Source organism: Berghia stephanieae, chromosome 1, assembly GCF_034508935.2.
Source record: "Berghia stephanieae isolate SIO BIC M18660-M18661 chromosome 1, UCSD_Bste_1.3, whole genome shotgun sequence".
NCBI lineage: Eukaryota > Metazoa > Mollusca > Gastropoda > Nudibranchia > Aeolidiidae > Berghia > Berghia stephanieae.
In genome coordinates this window covers 54,426,109-54,451,134 of record NC_088360.1, presented here as the reverse complement: position 1 = coordinate 54,451,134, position 25,026 = coordinate 54,426,109, and the positions used below count along the sequence as shown (strand labels likewise).

General features: G+C 34.9%; 2 protein-coding genes and 1 long non-coding RNA gene across 6 annotated transcripts in view; 2 read left to right on the top strand and 1 right to left on the bottom strand.

The window, feature by feature from the left end:
- LOC144977736 (2-(3-amino-3-carboxypropyl)histidine synthase subunit 2-like) overlaps positions 1-11,363 on the top strand; it is a 38,496-nt gene extending 27,133 nt beyond the window's left edge. For all 3 annotated transcript variants that reach the window (XM_078923149.1, XM_078923143.1, XM_078923144.1), the window contains 5 exons: positions 40-155; positions 4,065-4,285; positions 5,963-6,664; positions 8,618-8,800; positions 11,204-11,363. In XM_078923149.1, coding sequence (XP_078779275.1) covers positions 40-155; positions 4,065-4,285; positions 5,963-6,664; positions 8,618-8,800; positions 11,204-11,331 — 1,350 coding nt within the window. In that variant the 3' untranslated portion in view covers positions 11,332-11,363. The remainder of the gene's footprint in view (positions 1-39; positions 156-4,064; positions 4,286-5,962; positions 6,665-8,617; positions 8,801-11,203) is intronic.
- LOC144977765 (cAMP-dependent protein kinase catalytic subunit beta-like) overlaps positions 5,511-25,026 on the bottom strand; it is a 26,403-nt gene continuing 6,887 nt past the window's right edge. The window contains exons 3-7 of one of the 2 annotated variants that reach the window (XM_078923164.1): positions 24,989-25,026; positions 21,481-21,625; positions 20,437-20,593; positions 18,110-18,231; positions 5,511-5,656 (exon numbers count right to left, since the gene is read on the bottom strand). The exon at positions 24,989-25,026 is cut by the window's right edge and continues 108 nt beyond it. In XM_078923164.1, coding sequence (XP_078779290.1) covers positions 5,639-5,656; positions 18,110-18,231; positions 20,437-20,593; positions 21,481-21,625; positions 24,989-25,026 — 480 coding nt within the window. In that variant the 3' untranslated portion in view covers positions 5,511-5,638. Of the gene's footprint in view, positions 5,657-11,430; positions 14,897-18,109; positions 18,232-20,436; positions 20,594-21,480; positions 21,626-24,988 lie in introns of those variants that run through there. The other variant, XM_078923157.1, reaches the window with a different exon arrangement.
- LOC144977779 (uncharacterized) overlaps positions 16,558-25,026 on the top strand; it is a 130,313-nt gene continuing 121,844 nt past the window's right edge. Inside the window, exon 1 of the long non-coding RNA XR_013646402.1 lies at positions 16,558-16,591. This is a non-coding gene — a long non-coding RNA (uncharacterized LOC144977779). The remainder of the gene's footprint in view (positions 16,592-25,026) is intronic.

The following is a 25,026-nucleotide window of genomic DNA, read 5'->3' as shown; positions in this document are numbered from 1 at the left end:
ACAATTTAGATAATCTACAGGCTTTTGCTTCCTTTTAAGGTGGCACTTCAATTCCCGGATGATTTTCTCATTGATGCATCAAAAGTTGTAGGACTTATTCAACACAGGGTACCCAATTCTTCAATATTTATCCTTGGGGATACCTCATATGGAAGGTGAGTGACTTTCATAGTGCTGTGACACGGGGAAAAGAAATTTATTACAAGTTTTGAAGTGTGAAATGGATAGTATTAACTATTTTCTATACACTGCGTGGCATTTTCCCCCTCTGAGTGGTATTTCAGTACTAGGTCAACTCGACCCCATTAGTGAGGTCAGCCCATAGGTGGAACAGGTAGCAGTCAGAGGGTGATGCCCTGATGGTGATTAATTGCTGCAATATTTCATGGTATTTCTCAGTTGCTAACATGAATATGAAAATTGTTCCCTCACCCCAAGGAAAGCAAGGGTTTCATATGCCATGGTTGATAATAATGTATCCTCTTAAGGCTGCTCATAAGAGAGGTGTCAATTTAGTGGTTTTTGAGCTATCAATGAAATTAATTTGTTGTAATTTGCATAAATTAATAATTTAATTCCCAGCGGCAGAAAATGATTGAAACAAGCATCATTGTAAAGTAAAAATGATGATTTTGACACATGCCAAGTTTTGTTGTCCGGGCAGTAAAATCTTAAAAGATATGAATTTGTTATTGTAAAATTCTTATTTGACATGACTTGGTGATATCCTCATGTTCTCTCCCACAGTATTCCCATGAATTATGTCCAAATATCAGTTTAGGATTAATTTTATTGTTTTAAAGCATTTAAAAGGGGGGGGGGAGCGACACTAAAGGTTCATTTTTTTTATTTGATGAAATATCCTAAACCTCTATGCACAGTCATAATGTATATGTTTGGGAAGGATGAATTCATATAATTTTTTTCGAAAAAATTTGCCCGTTGCTATGGAAACGACGCCATATTGGAAAATAAACAACATGTCTCAAAAAGTCAAAGGCTTTTTTGTTTATCAACCGATTGCCATAATATTTTGGCCAGAGGTAGAAAAAAGGAAAATAAAGAGGCTATAGAAGCCTGATTTTTAATTTTTTAATTAGAAACTTTCAAAATTAATGTACTCGATTATTCCCCTTGATAAAAAGTTACATCATTTGAAATTACTCATAAATTTTATTTTTTTTCAAAATTCCGGCTCCTAGAGGACCTGCGTATTTGTATGACACTCATTTGTAGAAAGTTTGAAGAAGATTGGTTGAAAACTGAGGGAGGAGATAGGTTTTTAGTGACGAAAATTGCAGTTTTGAGAAAAACGCATTTAAAAGTCAAAGTAAACGAGTTTAGGGAAAAACTCTCCTCTTGCCCTCTGATTGGATTGTGACCACATGACATAATTAAGAACAAAGTGATTGGTTGTTGAAGATAGAGGAGAGTTATTACTTTTCTTTGATATGTTTTTGCCTTTACTTAGTTATAAAAACTCTTTGATTTTCTTTCATGAAATCAGTCCACTGAAACTAAAAATGGGCAGGATTTAACCATACCATGGGTCACAAAATACGTTTTTTTGAGTCGAAAAAACTGAAGATGAAGTTCTCATGCGATTTTTATGCAGACAAATGATCACATGACAACATCCCACCAAAATCTATTTTTTAGCAAACTGGGTCAAAATTCATCATTTTTAATGTCGCTTCCCCCCCCCCCCCCCCCCCCCCCCCCCCCCCCCCCCTTAACTTATTTAAATATTATGTAGTTTTGGACACATTTGAAAGCCAACTTTTCAATGGATTGATGACTTTTTTCTATACTTAAATCCCTTACGATTCAAGTCCAAATTATATTTTTTAATGAATGTTAGGCATTATTGTTTGAAGATGTATACTGCTTTTGTGTGGTTGTCTCAGGAAATGCCGCCTTCATAGTGTCATAGGTGTCAATGTTTAGGGTCATTGAAATCCATCTCAATTACTTGTGTTTTTCATGTTGAATAAGTAATATAATTTAAGTTCAAGTTCCCCTTTTATGCACAACTGAATGTGTTAATCTTTTATAGACTGAAGCCTCCAGATATATATGGCACTGCTTTCCCAAAAATTAAATATGATCTTGCTGTGGTATGCCTGTGGTGTTATACTGATTTGGCTCTGATTGTTATTCAATTGTTTCCTCTCTTAATTTGACTGACTGGAGTTCAGTGGTATATCAGATGACTTTATAAGACAATGACTAATTGTGTATACTTGAAAGAAAGGAGATGATTCTATATTATAACCTGTATAGACAATGTGTTTGAATGTAGTTGACAGGAACACAGATGCATATATATACTTTTGATATTGATTAAAACTTGGGATACTGCCGCTTAGTTTTGAATAACAAATTTTTAATTTAAGTGCACCATAATTTACAAGCACTTAAAATTAGATCCACAATTTGTGATATTTAAAGAAAACTATATAAAGTGAAAGAGACTGTTATTGTTTCCCCCGCTATACAGACATATTATAAGATCATAAATATCCATAATTACCCCCATTGAACACAGCACTGCCTGGTACCAGTTGACCTCTAAAACCTCACGCAGGTAGCTGGCAAGGAGGGTTAATGGCCCCTTGGGAGTTCCATCTGAAATAGCACTGATTCCACATAGTGTATACTATAAGACACACCGCAGACTATAAGTATAAGCTGCACCCCCAAATTAAAAGGGAAAAAAATAATCAATTTTATCCAACCATAAGCCGCTCCAGGGTATAAGCAGCCATTCTTCAATTAGGGTGGGTTATTCCAATTCGGATCCCAAAATGGCTCTCTCAGCTCAATGAGGAGAGTTCCTCTAATAGTAATTAAAATAGATTGTTTTCAATGAAAACCTATATTTTACTCAGAAGAATGTTCTAATAAATGAGAAAAAACTTATAGAAATAATATTTAGAACAAATAGATTATAAATAACAAATACAAAGCAGAGCAAATTGAAAAGTCATGTTTGAATCGCAACAATCCTGTATTTGAATTGAAATAACTGGCTGTCTGAATTACAATGTTGTTGTGATTTGGAGGCAAACGTTTTCAATATCTAGTTTAATAAATAAATAGATAAAAGAGACATCGATATACTTATTTTTTGATTCCAGATGATGCTTGACTGCACAAATTTAAAATCAAAATGAGAAAAATCATTTTCAATTGTGCAAGTTTATATTGCAAATGTTGCTGCTTTATATTGCTACGTTGACTGTAAGATACCTTGAATTCGTGAAAAAGCTATGGGAGAAATGCATAGCTGATCTACTGAGCGAGACAATAATTCTTCTTGTTAAATTTAGGTGTTAAAATAGACGCTAAATACTGGAGGGTGTCCATATTGGAACTCCCTGTAGGGTAGACCCTAGTTGTTTATTTGTTACAATGTCAAAACAATAGCCATGAAGTCTAGATGTATAAATTTGAGCCAGCTGTGCAATCACTTTTAAAAGTAGGGGAGGGTGCAGGAAAAAAGATTGATATGGTAACTTATAATATTGAATACTAAAATGATATTGATGAAGGTGATGATGATGCCAGTGGTATAGTGGTAATAGTCAAGATTTCTTATTTGTCCAAAGATGGCAATTCTTTAGGTTTGATAATGTATTTTACCACAATAAACTACATACACGGCAGTTTTCTTTGTCAACATGACAGAAGCATGCACACTTATCACACATTATATCAGATAACACCTCAATATGAAAAATAGGCCAATTTTGATGGTACCTTGTTATTCTAGTAAAAACATCATCAACATCTTTGTCATCGTCGATGTCATCATTACCATCATCATCATTATCATCCTCATCATCATCATCATCATCACCACCATTACGAAGAAAACAAGACAACCACCATCTTCAATTTCGAATCTTTATTTCAATCCCAGATTTGCCCAAAAATTGTCCAGAATTTGTCCCTGAAAAGTTGGCATGTCTGGAAAAATGAATAAAAGGGAAATATTGATTAGTTCTATCCATTTATTTTAGCTCTAACGATCTTATACAAGTCTTTATTTGCATCTTCAGTTGTTGTGTGGATGAGGTTGGGGCACAGCATTACAAGGCCGATAGCATTATCCATTATGGGTCAACATGTCTGAGTCCCAACATTATACTTCCTGTTTTCTATGTATTGGGGAGAGCATCCATCGATGTCCGTGACTGTGTGGCCAAAATATGCCAACATTGCAGTGATACTGCCATGAAGGCAATTTTAGCATATGATACCAAGTATGCTTTTATCGTTGGTAAGTATTTATGTTTACTGAATTTATTTTGCTCTCTATAAAAATATGTGATTAAATCTATCCTGTAAGATTACCTTGGCGTATAGTTGAGTTCTTGGAATAAGCTCTTTACTGATATTCTCTCACCGTACTCAGGTGTAAAATAAGTCCTTGGCCTTTAACAGCGATGCATCTGTCAGAAATAATTGTAATATCGCCCAACAGGCATCATGTCCCGTCCTAAATGTGAAATGTTGCTGTTGACCAGGGACCCTTTGTAAAGCACTTTGAGCATGTTTAGTGGATATTGCGCTATATAAAAGCTCAATTTAAGAAAAAGGGTTCTACAAAGAAGACTTAGCAGGAAAGGAAACGTCAGAAGAGGGAACAAATAAAGCAGAGAGATTGGCACTGAAGCAGAAAGAGAGAGGGAAGGGCAAAAAGAGAAAGACAGAAATCACCCTCAGTGAAACTAGTCAAAAACTCATACAGAGGATATTGTGGACGATGAATCGTCATGTTCATCAGATTGCTTCAGCAGGTTACATTATACCATTGAACCCCTTGACGAGGAAGGGCTCAATGAGTATTTGTTTCAATTTGATTTTTATTTAAAAAAAAAAATCTGCATGTCATGATATCTCCCTTGTATTAAAACATTCCAAAGCCACTGATTGCTATCACTTGTTTCGTTTATGCCATGCCCGTTCTCTTTTGATTACCCAAATCTTCACCTCTGAGCCCCCTCATCATCACTGAAACCACTTTCTGATTGAACATCTGCATTCATCGATCTCAGTTCTTGTCTCCATTCCCCCATTCAGTAAAAATAAAGTCATCCCTCGTGTTTGAATCCTGTCTGTAAACATTTTCATCACTGTCTGAATCCATTGTAAAATTGTAAACAAAGCATTTGCATAGAGGAGAAAAAAAAAAAAAATTCTTTTGAAAAATGTGTTTTCAAGCCACAGTACACGATAAGAAGGCTTGGTAGCCATTAGTGCGACACTGTTTGTCACACACTCGTATTACTGAATTTTCGGCCTGACATCGGCGACCGTGGGAACATGGCAGCCATGTTTTTTGGATGTCCTGGGGCAGCCGTAGCAACTAAAGAATTAAAGAGATACCATTAGATCAATACCAATTGAAGTCAAGTAAAATTCAAACTCGGCAGTTGGGGTTAATAATCTTTAATATTCCTCCTCCTATCGTTGACTGTCGTCTTTACTTATTGTTTTTCAAATGCGTTCTGTTTATTGAACAACCTACTTGCTGGTATTGATCTTCTGAGCAACAATGAGACCTTGAAAGATGCACTTCAGACTGTCAGGAAAGTGCCATAATTTTTTCTTTAGCTTTTGGACATGTCTATTAATGGAGCAGGCATTGCTGTAATGATAAAGATATAAAAAATGTGTATGAAACAGTGCCAGAAAAAGCAGAGAGATAAATACAAGAGAAAAACATCCCACAAATTGGCCTGCCTCGAGGAATGTTTTTTTTAAAATTTTATTTTTCTCTCTGTTTTGTCTGGCACTGTTTCAAATACACTTGTTAGATTTTTATCTGATATCAACAGTCCTTAGTTCGACTGAGTCTTTCAGTGTGTTTTAAAATAGTGATTGAACAATTCTGATTTGATATTGCAATGCTTTAATTTTTCAAGCTTTTTTTCGCCTTATGCTATTTCCTCAGGTCAAGTTTTCCATCAACTGCAAAGCTGTCTTCCTCATCTCATCCTCTCTAAAATGTCACTTCCATCTGGAAGTTCTCATGGTCAGGATTCATTTTATAAGACCCTTTATCCTGAAAGCGTTTACATCAACAATGATGGCGAAACAGGTTCAGCTGTTGTGAGATGTGGAAGAGTTGTCTTGCTACCTGAAGGGACTAATATTGATGATTACAGTGTAATCTTTTTAGGAAAGCCAGATGGTGCTACAATCATAAACTTGATGATGAATTTCAACAAGTCTCCATTTTTCACATATAATCCTGATGATAGTATATGTCAGCGAATGTCTTTGAATGTAAACAAAGCACTTATGAAAAGGTACTATCTAATAGAGCGAGCCAAAGATGCAAGTATTATTGGGATTTTGGCAGGTACTTTAGGTGTGGCAAAATATAAAGATATCATCGACCATTTAAAGATATTGCTGAAGAAGGCTGGAAAGAAAAGTTATACTTTTGTAGTGGGCAAACTGAATCCGCAAAAACTGGCCAACTTTGCAGAAGTGGAAGTTTACGTCTTAGTGTCATGTCCAGAGAGTTGCCTGTTTAATCAAGGAGATTTCCACTGTCCCATTGTGACGCCATTTGAAATGGAAATTGCCTGCAACAAAGCCAGAGAATGGACAGGGGACTACACCACAGATTTCTCAACTTTACTTCCAGGTACTGATACAATGCTATTGGAATAAAAGTTATGCAGATTTTTATACTGTCCAGGAAAACCCTGACAAATGACTGTTTTAATATGTTGAAAGATTGGTATTCTTTTGAAGACCTTAACATGCTGTTCATAATCTGTTTCAATCAAGGGATAAGTTTCAACTAGTAAGTGACAGAATGTAAAAACATATTATATACATAAGTTTCCTTCATGATGTGGTTTTAGACACAGAATGAAATGGTGTGTTTTGTTGAAGTTTACCAGTGCTGCATAACTATTCATGCCTTCAGTTTAATACTGTTGCAAATAATTGTATTTTTATGATTGTCTATTCAGGTGTACACAAATGTTGTATGCTGTTATGTATGTATCAGACTGGATATTTAATCTCAGATAAACTTCCTTAATTTGATCAAGCTCTCACACATACAACTTAGGTTAGGTTAGAAAGTAAACATTTGTCTGATTACCACTTAAACGTTACAGCACAGTTTAGGGATCATCTGACATAAAACATAAGTAGTCCTTAGAGCCATTAGGCCCACGGAGCCGGAGTTTATCCCGGCTTCTATGGTGTGAGATGAACAATAGCTATTCGCTACCCTTTGGATTGGATGCTCATCTATTGCAAAGTACTTTCCACCAGATTTAATTGACCCAACTACCCAATCACAGCTGGGTGGACAAGGGGGGTTAGAAAAAAAGAAATCTCAACTTCATCTGGGATTAATCTTGGCCCCTTTGCATATGAAGTGAGTGCTTTACCAACTGAACTATCAGGTCTCAACATACAACATAAAAGCAATTAACTCTTTTAGACACGAGATTTCTGTCTGCAGTGATTGCTTCTCCCAAGTCAGAATAACTGACATGACATCCCAGCTTTGTCAGGTAAACATTATACAAGTTAGTCAAACAACCTAAGACTCATGATTTTCAAAATATTGAATAAAAAGATTATACGTTTTTAGGGCCTCTTTCAAGGGTAGACTGAAATATCCCTGGCATGAACCACAGTGCAGCACCACAAAGTGTGCAATGCCACATAACACGGCAGTTGGGTATCAAGCCTGGCACCTCCAGGGTATGAAATTAGGACCATCCCATAGTGCCATGTTGCCCCCATTGGTAATTACTGCCGTTTCATCAGAACAAATAGACATTCTTCATGTTTTAACCCAACACTCAAAGAAAAACACTCTCAAAAACAGTGACACAATAGTCACCTAGCTCAAATATTTTCAAAAATTCAAACACACCTTGCACCATTAACGATAAGAATGCTCGTGTGAATACATCATATTTAGACATCCTCGAATGAAGAGAGTCAAAGCTCTTCATTATTGTCTGGTTGAATTTTATAATTTGCCCTCACCACACATTTTCGCTCATTATTCCTATTTTTGCTCAGGAGTGTACATATCATTAAATATTTATTTTTTTAAAAGCATGTTTAACAATCATACACTCGTTTGGTCTACTTAAACCCTTTAATCTGTTTGTTGACTCTGACATTCATATATGGAGTATTATCTCGATGTGTCTTATCAGATTTATAAGTGAATCCTGGAAGTAGTTGCTATTTATATCGTCTATAAAGAGTAAGTTTATTCATTAATTTGAATTATCAATTATATTATTGCTAGTATGGTCTAATTGGCCATCATCAAATTTAGTACTAATTATCGTCTTTGGATCTCCATTGTACACATTTTCATGTGCGAGGGTTGGCAGCACTGCATGAAGATATACAGATACAGTTTGACTTCATGACAGCATAGTCTACATACACTTTGTTACAAGATATACTCTGACTATAGCTTTCATTTAAAATCCGGATGCGTGACTAAAATCAAAACGTTACTCCAGACTGTGAGTTTGCTGCTTTGAACCATTACCATTGAAGCAGTTGAGAATCATTCAGAGGAAATTTTAATTTTTTACCTTTTTTTCAGGGTCACCAATGTATGTTGAGGCTCCACAACCTGACTCTTATGAAGAAGAAGGGGATGTATCTTTAATATCTAATCGTCTTCGAGTGATTGGAGAAAGAAATGCATTGGAAGTTGCATCTTCAAAAGATGTTGCCATTCGCACAGAGGGTGAAATAATAGCTGTTGGTAGTGCTCAGAATGCAAGTAAGTCAAGATTGGTATGGTTTGCATTAAATTTGAGAGTTTTTAAACAAGGAATACAAGATATCGGCACTCATTGTTAAAAGGAAACTTTAATGAATAATGAAAGTGATAAAATACAGGTATATGGATTAGATACGCTGAGTTGATTTATAATTATGTCTCCATGTAGTTCAACACTAAGTTGAATAGAAATAAATTTCTGTTTCATGCAGTGCAAGTCGAAAGATGCCTATTTTGTACTGGCATCAAGACACTAATTGTCACTGTCTTTATTACAAACATAATGTCCAGCCTAAATATAGTCTTTAAACATTTAGTTATCTACTCATTCTCATCCATCTCGCTCAAATTACAGTGAACAGAGGAATAGGATGGAAGAATTTTTATTTCTTGAAAAGAAGAGTTATACAGGTAGTGAGTAGGAAAAAAATGTAAGTAGTAGACCTTTCTTAATCACAACCTGTATACTTTTCATTGACATGAAACTTAGAATTCTTCTATCTATTTCTTTGCTTTGTTTTGATAATAAATACACATGATCAGTCACATCTATTCAAATCAAATAAAAGCTTATTAAAAGGGGTCAACATTTTATTCATGTATGGATTATGACAAAGGTGTATAATATTGAAAAAGGATAGAAAGATTATTATGATTTTAGCCCAAAGGTATATCACCAATTTTAAATTTGCATATACACAATGAAAATTATCACATTTGTTATTTCCATAATTAAAGATTTTTATAGTGAAAAATTCAGTACATGGTTTTATTGAATAATTTTTAAAAAGTTAAATGTTTTATTAGTTTTAGGGAAAATGTTTGGCAAATCCTTTTTAAAAAATGGCACATGGCACAACCAGAAATGTGTTGTTCCAAACTTTATCATCATTGCAGACTGAATTTTAATTAATATAAAGGAGAAAATATTTTATAAAACTTCATGTCATGGTGATTCATTTTTTAATTATATAAAAGCATTAAGACATGGGGACATTTGTTTTAACACTGTTGCCAGTATTATCTGTTGGTTTCCAGCCCTTAAGTCCAAATCAAGCATGTTTATGCTCCACTTTTCACTTCACAGTAGCGATATACAAGATCAATTTTGTCAATCTCTATTATATTTTCACACAATGTCTCGATTACAGTTGTGTATCTGAATATTTTATTTTGAGTTTACATTGATATTTGTGTCCCAGTTTGGATCAGGATTCATTCGTGGTCAGTTGGCAAAACCCATTAGATGTCAGAAAGATTTGAATCTCATATTATTTCATTTTTCATTAGAGTCACCATTTCTGGACAAAATGCACGTTTGAAGTTCATAATTATCTTAATTAGGGCCGAAATTATTCATATTTGAAGGTAGGGGAAGTGAAACAAATTTTAAACAGAGAAAATCGCTTTTAAAGACAAGATATACGGTACATATTACAAATTGTTTAAAATACAGTTGCATTATCATCACAGTACTTGCACACCTCATTCATACTGAAAAATATTCAAAATATATTTTTAAAATGATTTTGACTTTTTTCTCCCTTCTTTGCTCTTCTTGACTTTGTGATGTGATACTTTTGGGAGGAGGTTTATGAGCAACATCCTTGCTGTCCAATTACTCTCTCATTACTCTTAGTTACGATGTCGTTTGTTATTTTTTTTTTCCTCTTACATTTATTGATATTGGCTTTTAGATATCTAATATTGTAAATTATGATATATAATTAAAAGAAAAATGGGATAGTCTCATCATCTTATTGATGACACAATATTTCACACAGGAAAGTAAATCAAATATTGGACTATTGCTTATCATGTTTCTCATTTTTATACACATGCGCAGTCCTTTTCCTGACTCAATGGGAGCTGGTATTCTTGTGCACTGACTTCCATTCCACAGAGCGAACAATGACAAAAAGAATGATGTGATATGTTGGGGTTTAGCAAAAATTTCAGTTCTCAGCGTTGATTTTAAATCCTTTACCTCAGAGGCAAATTTTAGGTCAATTTTGAAGGTATTTAAGCATTGATAGAGCTCAGAAAAAAAAATCAAATCTAAAAAAATTATCTATAAGCTTCAAATTATAAAATTCTTTTGTGAAAATGTTGTTGGATGGATAATAAGAATGATGAAGTGAAAAAAAACGAAAATCATGCAGATAACGATTTTTCACCTTTATTCGCTCGTATCGCCAAGCTAGATTTTGGGACATCAGATGGGTTTTGCCAACTCAGCACACATTGTTACTTTTGCTTCGTGATCAAAACTGGATCACCTGGTTTACTCGAGTTGAAAAAGTAATGGCTTTTAATCGGAATATGGTTCTTATTAAAGCTATTACTTTTAATATTTCCCCTGTAGACTTAAATTCTCATTTATCTCAAACTTCCCATTTACAGGTGAATTTCTGTCCACGAGGAGTTGGAAAGGTCTAGAGCAAAACTTGGGTAAAACACCGGTGGTGAAAGCAGTTGAAGGACAAGTTGGAATCGCTGCTAGTTACAAAAATGAACAAGATCTTTCATGAATAAAAAAAGATATGGTTTTTTAGAAAGACAATTGATGGATTTGATTTTTTCACTCACATCTGAATTTTTACATTATTTTGCGTGTAATTAATAGAAGAGCTGATGAATAAACAAAGGAATAAGTCTGTAGCATTTGGAATGGGAGGTCTGAATTCAAATCCCACTGGAGACACTTGGGTAGTGTTGCTACAAACTTATTTTGATTAATCACAGTTGAATAATTATACAGGCATATGGGATTAGCAGTTTGTATTGCAGCGATTTGATCCCTGCCCAAAACATTCTCGTTCTTCTCTTCTTCATAATTATATTTTTTATTAAATTGAGACAAGGGAATGTTTCCAATTTGAACTAATTTTGCAAATGGGAAGCTGATTTTGCTCTCTGTTCCATTGTCTTCCTTTAAAGGCAAAATTACATCATATTGTTTTTGACATAATACATCTTTCTCCAAACGATTCAAGACAATGTTATCATGCTGCCAAAAAAACCTTATACTTCATATATAAATTTAGTAAGATGATACCCAATTCGTCAAAGTCAAAAGTCTTAGACTTCTGTTTTGTCCATGTAATTCAATATTGATGTGCTGATAGTACGATGCCAGCCTTCAATATTATTATTGCCAGGTTTTTGGATATACTCACAAAATTATATGAGTACACAAACTGCTTTGAAAAAAAAAATATTGTCTTCAATAAGGATACATGATTAATTTTTTTAAAATGTTGTCATGTTAACTTATGTACAGTGGAAACTCGGTATAACAGTGATGGTGGGACCAGCCAAAAAATCCCTGTTATAACAGAGTCTTGCTAGCAAAATTTCAAGGGAAATAACCCAAATGGCGTAAATCACCATTCAAAATGATGTAGCATTGGGTAGTCAGTAGTCTAAACATGCATACACTAACTCACATAAACACGCACACACAGCAGTCATGAACTAGGCCTTACAAAGCTCTCTGTTGCACCTCGCTGTAGGCTTAGCGGAGTGTAATGTAGGCAAATACATTGTATTTGGAGATATTGAGTTGGTTTCGTTCCCCCCCTGATTATAACTGATTAGGCTCTTAAAATCCTTCTTTGGTCAGTAAACTTTACTTAAGGCAAAGAGGGAGTAAAAAAACCCCAGGGATTTTAAAGACACCTGGTATATACCTGTTATACTGAGGTTCCATTGTTATCAATATTTCCAAAATTGCAACAAGTAACGACCTTTTATAGATGACAAGGCATCAGCAAAATTTTTAGGTCTATTTTTCAAAGCAAGTGCTTAATTATTAGCCATCTTCATGCATAGACTAACAGTCCAGTGCGCAGTTCACAAAATTGTCCTCTTGATTTTTTGTACCGCTTGGTATATGAACTATTTTTTCTAAATTACAAGATGAGTGAACACGCTTTAAATCATTCCTTTCCAACCGGACGAGAGTAACAAAAAATGTTACACTCCGTGCTCCTCACAAAAATGAAATATGAAATACACATCCATCCAACATCCAGCATTAATCTACATATACTCACAAAGGTCAAGGATGTGCATCCTGTATATAAAATAATTTTAATATTTTGATTACTTCCCTTCAATATCCTGTGAAAATAGTAAAGAGATTATATTCAACGACCTGCAAACTATTTTGTTTCAACAGGTTTGTTGACTACATGAATATAATTCGTTTTTTAAAGGATATGAACAAATGTTTAAATACAATCAGTGTAAGACTCATATGTTTTGATTTGAAAAATTAAAACTTCATCTGTAACTGTAAGCCAAATAAAGAAACACACTTTATAAAGAGATGAAAAAACAAGACGCTGGGAAGAGGTATTTACTAAATTGGTGAATCTTTTTACACATATATTGGGTGCGAGAAGAAAATCTGGAAAAGTTTAGAATCCTGTAACCACTGGACCATAACTGATGCAAGTCTGAAATTTCACCATAATCAAATCAATTTATTGAATTGTATGTACACAAAACTTCAGAGAAGTTTATTTTATTGAGAAATATTTATTCCACGCTTGTTTTAGTACACACCTCAAGTTTTCCATATAAAAGATTTTGACATATTTCTCAATTTTCAATGTGATCTGTCAATCCCCCATTTTGCTTTATGACTGTGCAAAGCCTTTATTTTCCAAGATCCAATTGATTTTCTTACGTCTTAGATAATGGTTCGATTTCATGAAATTTGAATTGACTCTTAGATTTGTTTTTGTGTAAACGTATGATTCTTATACACTGATTGACATCATTGGCCATATTATGCTGTGGTCATTTCATTCATGTCAGGACTCATTGGAAACCATTTAATATTTAGAAATAAATCAAATATGATTTCTACATGGTATTGAAAATTATGTATTATTGTTAAAAGGAAAATTTATTCCAGAATCAATCACAATAAAAGCCATTTGGTTTTCAACGAGAAAGAGTAAATTTCACCATTATTCACACAACACTGTTAAAAACAAGACGCAACTTTGGAAACTTTCAGTACCATAATTTTGATACAACTTTGGTATCACCGGCATAGTTTCTTATTCAATCATAGATTTTAATAAAACTTAGCAAGCATTAACTTAAGGTAGGTATTGTTCTTGCTGCTTGCAAATTTTTGATGGTTTCTGATTTCTTCTTTGTATTGAAACAGCGTCACAATTTTTTCGTTATTTTTTTCTCGCATCCTATAAATTTGTGATCAACTGACTTAAGCTGCTAGAAGTTGTGGACTGTAAAAAGTAATAAATTAAAATGAATATAACAGCTTCAAAAAGAACGCTCAGAACCCTACTTTTTATTTTTGTTGTTGACTGAAGGATTTTGAGTGCAAAAGTTATGTGTTTGGTATTTTTTTTTAAAGCTATTATATTCATTTTTGTTTGTGACTTATGTCTTTGTAATTTTGATTATAAAGACTACCATGATTTTGATGAGTTCTTTGTCAAAATGTAAGCCTGATGATGCTTTCATTTTTTTACTATTTAAAAAATATCTTTTGCTTTTAATGTGACAGGCCAAGCAACCATTATTTTATGGTTTTAATAGTAAAGAATCAAATAAGATCTGACACATTTTTTTGAAGAAATATTGTTGACTGATATGAATCAGACGCTAAAAATTTCAAGTCCAAATGTATAGATTCTAGTCGCAAATTTGGTATAATTTTATCCATAGTAAATATTTTAGTTTCTTTAAAAACTAAATAAACGAAGAAGAATAATAATAAAGGAAGAAAGAAACTCCCTTTTCCAAAAACATCTGGTTACCTTGGCATATTGGGGTGGTTGGTTATGCATTTGATAGATTATGGAGTGTCCGACACACTTAATGTTAAAACTCTTCAAATTCCTTTGTGTAGGAATCTTTGCCTCCCTTTGGCAACTTAACATTGGAGACAGCTTTGGAAAAGTTGTCCACTATAGATTGGGTGTTGGGTTTCCAAGGTGGCTTGTAGAACTGTTGGTGAATGCGGACAAAGTCAACTTTCTTGAACCAAATGTGGTGAATGACATCATACATACCGTCTTTCAAATTGCCAAATCTCTTAGTGACATCTGGCTGTGAAGTAAATTGCATGCTTTGTAAAGCAGATGCTGTATGTCAAGGGATACATCTATTTTTCGTGACTTAATTTAATTTGCATCTATTGAGGAAATATACCAGCACGGAACACATTGAGCAGTGAAACCTGGAAATGTGTTACAGAATAAAATGTCCAAGCGATGCATACAAATGCAATGCTTTTTATCTTAGCAGTCTACCCCGATGTTGTCGGTGCTAACTACAAAGCAGTTCATATTTTGAAAAATGCACTTGTAAATGGTAATCAAAAGTATGTTATATATAATTTATAGTAGATCACTCCCCCCCCCCCCCCCTTACATACACACACACACACACACACACACACTTCTACTGCAATTAGAAGCAAAAAGAAGGAAATATCTCTTATTTTTATTCGATGTGTATGTCATGCAAGTAATTATTCTTTTATCTAGTCCTGACGATTTTTTTGATTAGGTTCAATAGTCACCTCAAACTAAAATACAAGCTAAGATGTTTATCAATGGTTTTAATTAACTTTACTTTTAATTAAACGAAAAGTCTTTATTTTGAGCATTTCTGGTACAAATACTAAAATAATTTCTTAACACTTAATACAATGTATCACCATTCCTTACAGTTAAATGAGTCATTATGGTCTGTATGAATTTGACGCTTACTTTGGCATATTTAAAGATGAATGGAATGGAAGTGGGAAAATGTCCTTAAATCTCCTTATTACCAAGTGACGCATTTATAATCACTTTATCACTACAACTACAAATCACAATCAGATGAGATCTTTTTCTAACCCACATCCAACCACCCACCTTCTTGAAAAAAAAAATAGAAAAGAAAATAGGAACCTGGCCTATGGAACCTACAAATGAAGCAACTGCATTTTCTCTAACAGGCACTTAAGGAACCCCTGCAAATTTAAATCTCTTGCATTTCTCTTGTGTCAAATTGGGTGTCAATGTGATAAATAAACAGCTATGATGACAGCCGGCTGGGATCCCCAAAATTTATTTTTGTGATTATGATTGAGCATGGTACAAAATGTGAAAATGTTCTCTGTATAGAAGTTACTTGAGTGAAGTGCCATATTTTGCAAACATTTTCTCACTAAAACAAAGTGCTGCATTCAATAGCACTTTGGTGATATGTTACATAAAGATATTAGACGCTTATGTAATCTAAGCAAAATTTTGGACTGGGTGGGGTTCCTGACCTTCCATAGGGGGCACGGAGGTACATACTGTGTCTTCTATCTCCCTATGTCTGTTTTCCAACATGCCTTCTGTCTTTGTCTTGGAATGAGATTACTTGGTTTTGTCCTGGCACTGGCAGGGAGGGAAACGGTCAAGTGTATAGTTAGTTTTGGATGATATTTTTTTCCTTGTACATCATCTCTCTCTTCTTCTTCTTCTTCTAGGTTCCATGCCTGGTCCAGGCTTCGGATACTGCATGAATTATCTCTCTCCATTCCTCCCTGTCTCTTGCTTTTTCAAACAGCTCTTGGATTGTTAGGTTGGTGAAGCCCTTCAGTTGGTCTATGAGTGTTTTTCTTTGTCTCCCCCGGGCGCGTCTCCCCCATCTCTCTCTTATGCACTGTATTATGATTTGTTTATGTATTAAATATGATTTGAAAACATTTGAGTGTATTCCGCTTAGTAGGGACCTGTGCTTGTGTCTGGATGAGACTTTTAGGTGATCTCAAACTAAGTACACTGTTAGTGTGCTCTTGGAATCTACATCTGTTCCCTATTTGAACCAATTCCCATTCGTCTGCCTTATTCTTGGATGTTTTAATTGTAATTCTAGAACTTTTTACTATCCCATTTTCTTCCTTTTTACTGGCGCTGATATGACCTTAATGTGTTGCAAGCGCCGTAACACCCTTAAAAACAAAAAACAAACGAACACAATTTTGGAGGCTGGAGAGACTTTGCAAGGAGGATCAGGAATGCAACAAAAAATTTGGTCTATGGTTATTACAGTGTAATGCTGTAACATTTGTTTGGTTGTACGCTTTTCCTTATGTTAAATTCTCTGGATGGGGACAATTGACCTCCCATGATGGGCAGGGAGCTCACTGTTGCTGTCTTCTATCCGCTTATAATATATATTTCCTGTTCCAGGTTGATTTCTGTGTTTGTCTTGGAATGAGATTTCTATATTTTGTTCTGTCCTTGGCCATGGTCGATAGGGTAACTGTCAAATGTGTTGTATTAGTTTTGGGAGATATTTCTTTCATTGTAAAACATCTCTCTGTTATGCACTGTAGATTTTTTTTGGTTCTGAATATCATGCTTTGTAAGCATCTGAGTGTATTCCTCTTACTCTTGGTGAGACTCAGTGCTTTTGACCGAATGAGACTTTGGGTGATCTCAAACTTGACATAACCCTCTTCGCTCCTCGTCTTCCATCTGCTTCTGTCCCAAGGGAGGCCTGTCATCTTCAGTTTGTCCGACAGTGAGCACCTCCATGTCTTTTGGGTTCCACTGGAGGGACTGATGATGTTGCTCCCTAGTCTTCTCAAGGTGTAACCGACCCATCTCCATTTCCTCCTAATACGCTTCAACAGTCGTAACGTCACTTCCCTCGTAGTGACGCATGGTAACAGTAACTGGCTCTAAACTATCGGAACAATGGCGGACGCCCTCATGAAATGTTTCTCCGACGAGGATAAAAGCGTATCCAGAGGGAAAAAAACATTATGAATCTGATCATGTTTTGACTTTTACACATTCTGATCACAAGACATGAAAAGTTCTAGCCAGCATGAAGAATAAAAAGTACGATTTTCTTTGTTTAGAACCACGATGGCCGCCGTTGCTGGGCAACGTGACATCAGACTATTGAATCCAATTGGGAGAAATTGCTGATGGTTTCTTGGTTTGACTTTCTCCATAGTTATTTAGTAGAAATGTAGTCTTGCCATCTGATTTTCAAAATCCTGCGGAGGCGTTTATGAGGTCTGATTTTTTTTTAAAGTACACTGATTTATGGCTCTTGGAATCTACACTGTACCCAATTTAAACCATTTTCCTTTGTCTTTCTTTTTCTCGTGTGCTTTCAATTGTAAATCTAGGAATTTTTACCGTCCCATTTTCCTCCTTGTTACTGGTGCTGAAATGACATAAATGTGCTGCAACCGCCGTAAAATCATTAAAAACAAAACAAAATATATGTTAAACATCAGGGTTTATATTCAAATTTACATACCTGTATTATATTCATTAATAAGTCTGTGAGTTCTCTTGAAAAAGATTTGGGATATTTCACATTACAAGCAACGATCTTATCATAGATTTTCATCGGGTTAGAGTCATCAAATGGAACAAATCCTGGGGAAGTGTGTGAGGGGTGGGGAAGGGCGATGGAGAAAGAATTCTTATGATGATGATGATGACGATGACGACGACGATGCTGCTGCTGATGATGATGATAATAATAATAATAATAATAATAATAATAATAATAATAATAACCAACATTTTGTAGTCAAAGCTCATTGTGTTTTTCTTGGTGAAGATTGACTGACATCACAGAGCATTTTTTTAGGTGGAAATTCATTTGCCACGGTGTTTGACCACTGTATCAGTATCAGTGAGACTAAATCTGACTGCATAACCTTTGCATCGTTATGAATAAGAGACTACCGTCTGCGAATAATTTTAAGATTTGTTTTATTAGATTGAGATTTTTTCCTTAATTATTTATAAAAGCAAGGAAGCAAAGTGACCCTAATACAATTCCCTGCGGCACTCCAGATAGCACTTTGCATTTTTCACTTGTTTTTCCACCACGCACCACCTCTCGAGTCCGACAATACAGCAATCTTTGAACCAATTATATACTATTTGGGACCTGTGAGTTTTTAATGGAACTGATCAATCACGTTTCCTGATACGTATTCAATTGTATTCTAACTTCTGAATAAGCCGTTTGTGGGGTACGGTATCGAAGGCTTTTGAAAAATCAAGTACTATTAAAGCTGTTTCCTTTCCTGTAACGCTTTTGATATTTGTTCAAGTGTATTGATGAGTTGGTTCTCACGTGATCTGCCCTTCAGAAAACCATACATGGTAGTCAACTAGTGGTCAAAATGGTCCATAATGCTCAAGTACCTTATAAGTAATCTCGACCCAGATTCGTCTCGATCTATGTTAATTTTCACAATATGGTAGTAGTACAGTAGTATAATAATTAAAATAGATGAATGCCTGTTCTTAATATTGCGGGTTCTCACAGTGAAACATCAGTACAACAGTGATTGATGAGACTAGCCTAAAAGCCATGTTAGAATCGAGCCCTGATACTGATATAGCCGAATTCCAAGGCCAAATGGCCAACAATTACCATCTCTCTCTCTCTCTCTCTCTCTCTCTCTCTCTCTCTCTCTCTCTCTCTCTCTCTCTCTCTTTCTTTCTCTCTCCCTATATATATATATGTGTGTGGGGGGGGGGGGAGAGAGAGAGAGAGAGAGAGAGAGAGAGAGAGAGCCTCCACGAAATAGGCCTAACCTAGCTCCCGGTGCCGTCAGCAGCTGTGGGTGCTTGCATTGTATTTGGAGATATTAAATGCGTTTTCGCGCCCTTGTTATAACCGATTAGGCTCTTAAAGTCCATGCGATATAGCCAATAATTTTACTGTGGGCAAAGAGGTCCAAAAAAAAAAAAAGAAAGAAAGAAAGAAAAACAACCATAAAAAAAGGGGATTAAAAATACATCCTTGTTATAATTTAGTCCCTGTTATATCTGGACATTGGTTTATAATATAATAATAATAATAATAATAATAATAATAAATAATAATAATAATAATAATAATAATAATAATAATAATAATAATAATAAAAATAATAGTGATATTAATTGTAATAATAATAATAATAATAATAATAATAATAATAATAATAAAATAATAATAATAATAATAATAATAATAATAATAATAATAATAATATAATAATAATAATAATAATAATAATAATAATAATAATAATAATATAATAATAATAATAATAATATAATAATGATGATGATGATGATGATGTGTATAATTTTCAAAGTAAAAAGAAAAGTATACTTTCCTTACGTCTATTTATTGCGCAGATAGCATTGCGTTTATTCTTTGTTTAGGATCCTCGCCGAAAGGAAAAGAGTCAAATTCAAGTTTCTTACCCGAGGGTTCTTTGTGTTTTGTAAAGAACAGTTGTTATTTGTGCGGTGGTCTTGTGGTATGACACTCGCTTTCGGATCGGAAGGTCCTGGGCTCGAGCCTTGCTCGGCCCAGAGTTGAGTCCTTGGAAAAGGCTCTTTACTCACATTCTCTCACCGTACTCAGGTGTAATATGAGAACCTGGCCGTTAACAGCGTTGTCTCTGTCTGAAAAAATCATCATCATCATCATCATCATCATCATCATCATCATCATCATCATCATCATTGTTGTCTTAGTCCTCGTAGTCATCATAAAATTAGCCAACTTGCCTCAATAATAATGAGTCAAACTGTAAGCCAACTGAAGACAAAGAAACAGATACCAACCTGCACACATTTCAAAGATAAGAATTCCCAGCCCCCAGCAATCCACCGACTTGCCGTAGGACTTGTGCAGCAATAACTCGGGTGCCATGTACTGAGGAGTGCCACAAAGGGTCCACGTCTTTCCCGGAACATGTTTGGCGAAACCAAAGTCCCCCAACTACAGTCAAAAGAAATAATCGACGAAGAATGTATAAGGAAAGTATTATTTAAAAGAATGATCAATTGAAAAAAGACAAAGAAAACAGAAAATAAGTATGATCAGTCCAAGCACAAAGAAGAAGCCAATAATATATTCACTTCATAGTTACGAATACAACGCCACTTGAAATTTCTTGACAACATCACTACCAACAACAACAAAACGTCTATGAAGTGTTAATGTGCCAGGGCAGATAACCCAAACCGTTATGGCCTACACTATTATGAGCTCAGTGTTGTAATGGAAATACTCTCAAACCGACGCAAAATATTGTCCATTTCAACAATGTTAAATCGAGCCCGTTCAGCTATCAGACCTGCTAGGGTCATGTGTCGTATTAGGGGTATTAACCCTCTTCTTACCGGCCATTTTCAGAATTTTCTCCAACACACCCAACACAAAAATAGATTTTTCTTACTCAAATAGGAAAGCAATCAATTACATTCTAAACATAATATTATTAAGCAAATTGAGCCTTACGAACAGTTTCAAGGTTTTATAACGATAAGAAAAAAAATTATTTAAATTTTGTGATGTAAAACTGAAATCAGAATGAGAAATTATTGGGTTTATCGTGACGAATGTGACGATTTTCCTATGGTTGGTAACAACAAAAAAGCAACCCCCCCCCCCACCATAAAAAAAAAACAATCCCAAAACAACAACAACAACAACAACAACAACAACAAAAAACAAATAAAAAAACAAAACAAACAAACAAACAAAAAACAAAAACCCCCAAAACAAACAAACAAAAGACAAAAAAAAAAAAAAAAGAACAACCAAATAACACAAACCACAACAAATCCTTGAAATTAATTATTTTTTTAAATATCAAGCATTACCTTTATATACCCCGAAGCTCCGATGAGTATATTTTCAGGTTTCAGATCTCGATATACCAACTGCATTGAATGCATGTACTGTAGGGCTAGGACCACCTGGGCCGCGTAGAACTGTGTTATTGGCTCTGGAAAACGGCCTTTTTGTCTAATGAAAAAAAAATCGTGATACACGATGTCACTGGACTGCTCTTATGAATCATGAGCTTTTAATGTAGAAGGAACGGAGATGACATCACTCAGTTCTTTGTTATTATTTACAGATAGCCTTTTAGTGATTATAAATAATATAAATCATAATATAACATTAAAGGATATACACAGTATTGTGTGTTGAAATGTTTAGTTTGGCTGGCGGATGTTGTGAATATTTCATCTAAACACGTAGCATCAATAAGAACTGGAATTGGCTACTTGGTTGGAAGGACACGATCAGGAACGGATGTCACGATCTTTACATCAACATAAAATTCGAAGTACAACCAGCCACCTAACTATCATTTTTCATCATCATCATCATCATCATCATCATCATCATCATCATCATCATCATCATCATCATCATCATCATCATCATCGTCGTCGTCGTCGTCGTCGTCATCCTCCTCCTCCTCCTCCTCCTCCTACTCCTCCTCATCATCATCATCATCATCATCATCAGCAGCAGCAGCATTATCGCCATTTCTAGCTATATTTTTCATTTTCACGAGCCGTTGGTGAAGTAATCATTTCATTTCGAATCCCCTATTTGTATTTGGTTTTTGAGTATTTATCAAATGTTCAACAATCTATTCACTACTCGCCTGAAAGCAGTCATTTGATATTAAAAGTAAGTCTTTATTGGTCATGACTAAATAATATCTTTGTAAAAAAATATCATAAACATACATATAGATACACAAACATATTTTTTGGAGCTTTTATATAGCGCAATATCCACTAAACGTGCTCAAAGCGCTTTACAAGGGGTCCCCAGCCAACAGCAACACTAAACATGTAGAACGAGACATGACGCCTGCTAGGCGATATTACAATCTTCTTCGGACAGTGACAACGCTGTTACCGCCAGGTACTCATTTTACACCTGAGTACGGTGAGAGAATGTAAATAAAGAGCCTTTTCCAAAATCTCAACTATGCGCCGATCGAGGCTCGAACCCAGGATCTTCCGATCCGAAAGTGAGTGCCATATCACAAGACCACATAGCCGCATTATCAGGAAATAGACAACAAGCTATAAATGTAGCCCATCAACCATCTCAATGGCAAAGAGCTGTGATGAACAGATCTAGATTAATTAAAGTGAATGAAATACTAAAACCTGTAGTAAAAAATTTATATATCACATTTTCACCAATAACAACAAAATGGCAGGCAAAGATTTAAACGAATAACAAACTAAAACAATCTAATTTTGTCAGATTATTGATTGATCATCATTTCTGACCAGGATAAAATACAGCACAGTAAAGTACATTTCTTGGGGGTCCCAGTAGCTCCATCGGTAGAACTCTCGTTTTACATGCAAAGGAACCAAAATCGATTCTGGCGAGGTCAATATTTTTTTCTGACCCGCCGTCTGTCCACCCAACAATGATTGGGTTGCTGGATATGTTAAATTTGGCAGAAAGTAAATTCCGTTAGACTAACATCCTATCAATAGGGTAACTTGCAATTGCTAGTGTCCTTTTCAGCTATAGTAGGATAGTTGGCAGGTTTGTAAATCTTATAAACTAAGCTAGTGTCCGTTATACACTATAGAACCTGGATAAACTCCAGCTCCTAATGAGCCTAATTGCCCGAAGGAAAGGGAAAATCTATTTATCTATCTGTCTATCTATCTATCTATCTATCTATCTATCTATCTATCTATCTATCTATCTATCTATCTATCTATCTATCTATCTATCTATCTATCTATCTATCTATCTATATATATATATATATATATATATATATATATATATATATATATATATATATATATATATATACATACGCAACGACACATTCCCTCAACACTATTGCTGTTAACTTGCAACTCCTACATAAGATGACATAAGGATTGGAGTTAACAGGTGTTTGATTGATACAAATACTTTGTATAGGCACCATTTGCATTTTGCAATGCTCGGACTCTCCGACACATGCAAGTTGTTAAATTTTCAACGTAATTTTTTTGTCCAAATGTTTCAAATGGAGTATCCAAATGGAACGCAAAATGTTGATTTCTCTTTTCATCATGCTCCACATATTTTCTTTGAGATTCATATCAGGGCTGACCGGGGAGTGTGTGTGTGTGTGTGTGTGTGTGTGTGTGTGTGTGTGCGTGCGTGTGTGCGTGTGTGTATGTGTGTTGGAGGGGGGGGGGGGGCGGTTGCATTGGTTTGGTGTGGTGATATATTAGGGGGAATCGAGGCTCAGCGGTATGGTATTTGCTTCGTATACGAAAGGTACCGGGTCCGATCACCTGCCGCTGCGTTGTGTGGCCTTGAGCAAGTCACCTTCGCCTTAGCTCATTTTGCGGCGCTGCACTGCGGCTGACGCCTGGGTTGTTCCAGTCTTCTCTTGGAATAGACCCTAGAGACAAATTTCCCCTATGGGATGAATAAAGGGAATTTTTTTTTATTGTCATGCATCAATAATGTAAAAGCAATACGCATTCTTCGTACTGTCTGATGCGTATTTAGAAGTATCTCTTTAATGCATCCAAACGATTTCAAGATTTTCACTTTAAGAAGTCGGAGAAAGGCAATCGGACTTTTGGGAGATTATTTAACCTACCAATTTCCTGATATGTATTTCAAAGCTGGTAAATTGTAGCCTTTGTGGCATGGACTATTCTACAGATATGTACTATTGAACACTCTGCTTCCAAATGACCCAACTCCCTCTTTCTTCCAAGCTTAAGATGGGTATCGTGTTGAATTATTATTCACCGAACCTAAATCTGGATTTAAACCAGCAACCGATTGGTTAACAAGAAGTGCATAATGCAGTAAACTCATACTCATTAGCAGTTCTGACGAAGTAGTAATTTCTTTATGAAAAAATAAATGTTTAAAAAAATTATAATCAAAGCAGAATTTTTGCGAAAGAGGATTTTTCATGGATCAGTTTTAAATAGATTTCGTGATTAATTTATTCAATGTAAAGAATCGATTTTGGTACCAAAATACGCACACTTTTATTTGAATTTGAATAGTGTATTATACTAATACATAAAAAAGGATGAAATGCTTTTAAATAAAAATATAAAAGGTATAGTTTCTTTTGGAACTAACTGAATAATCAATGATAAAATAATAATAATAATAATAATAATAATAATAATAATAATAATAATAATAATAATAATAATAATGATGATGATGATGATGATGATGATGATGATGATGATGATGATGATGATGATGATGATGATGATGATGATAATTATTATTAATAACAATGAAACAATTCGAGTAAATTAATAAGGCCCAACTCTGCTTAAGAGACTTGTTCGCACTTACCTAAGGAACACGTAGAATTCTCCCCCTGGCATAAATTC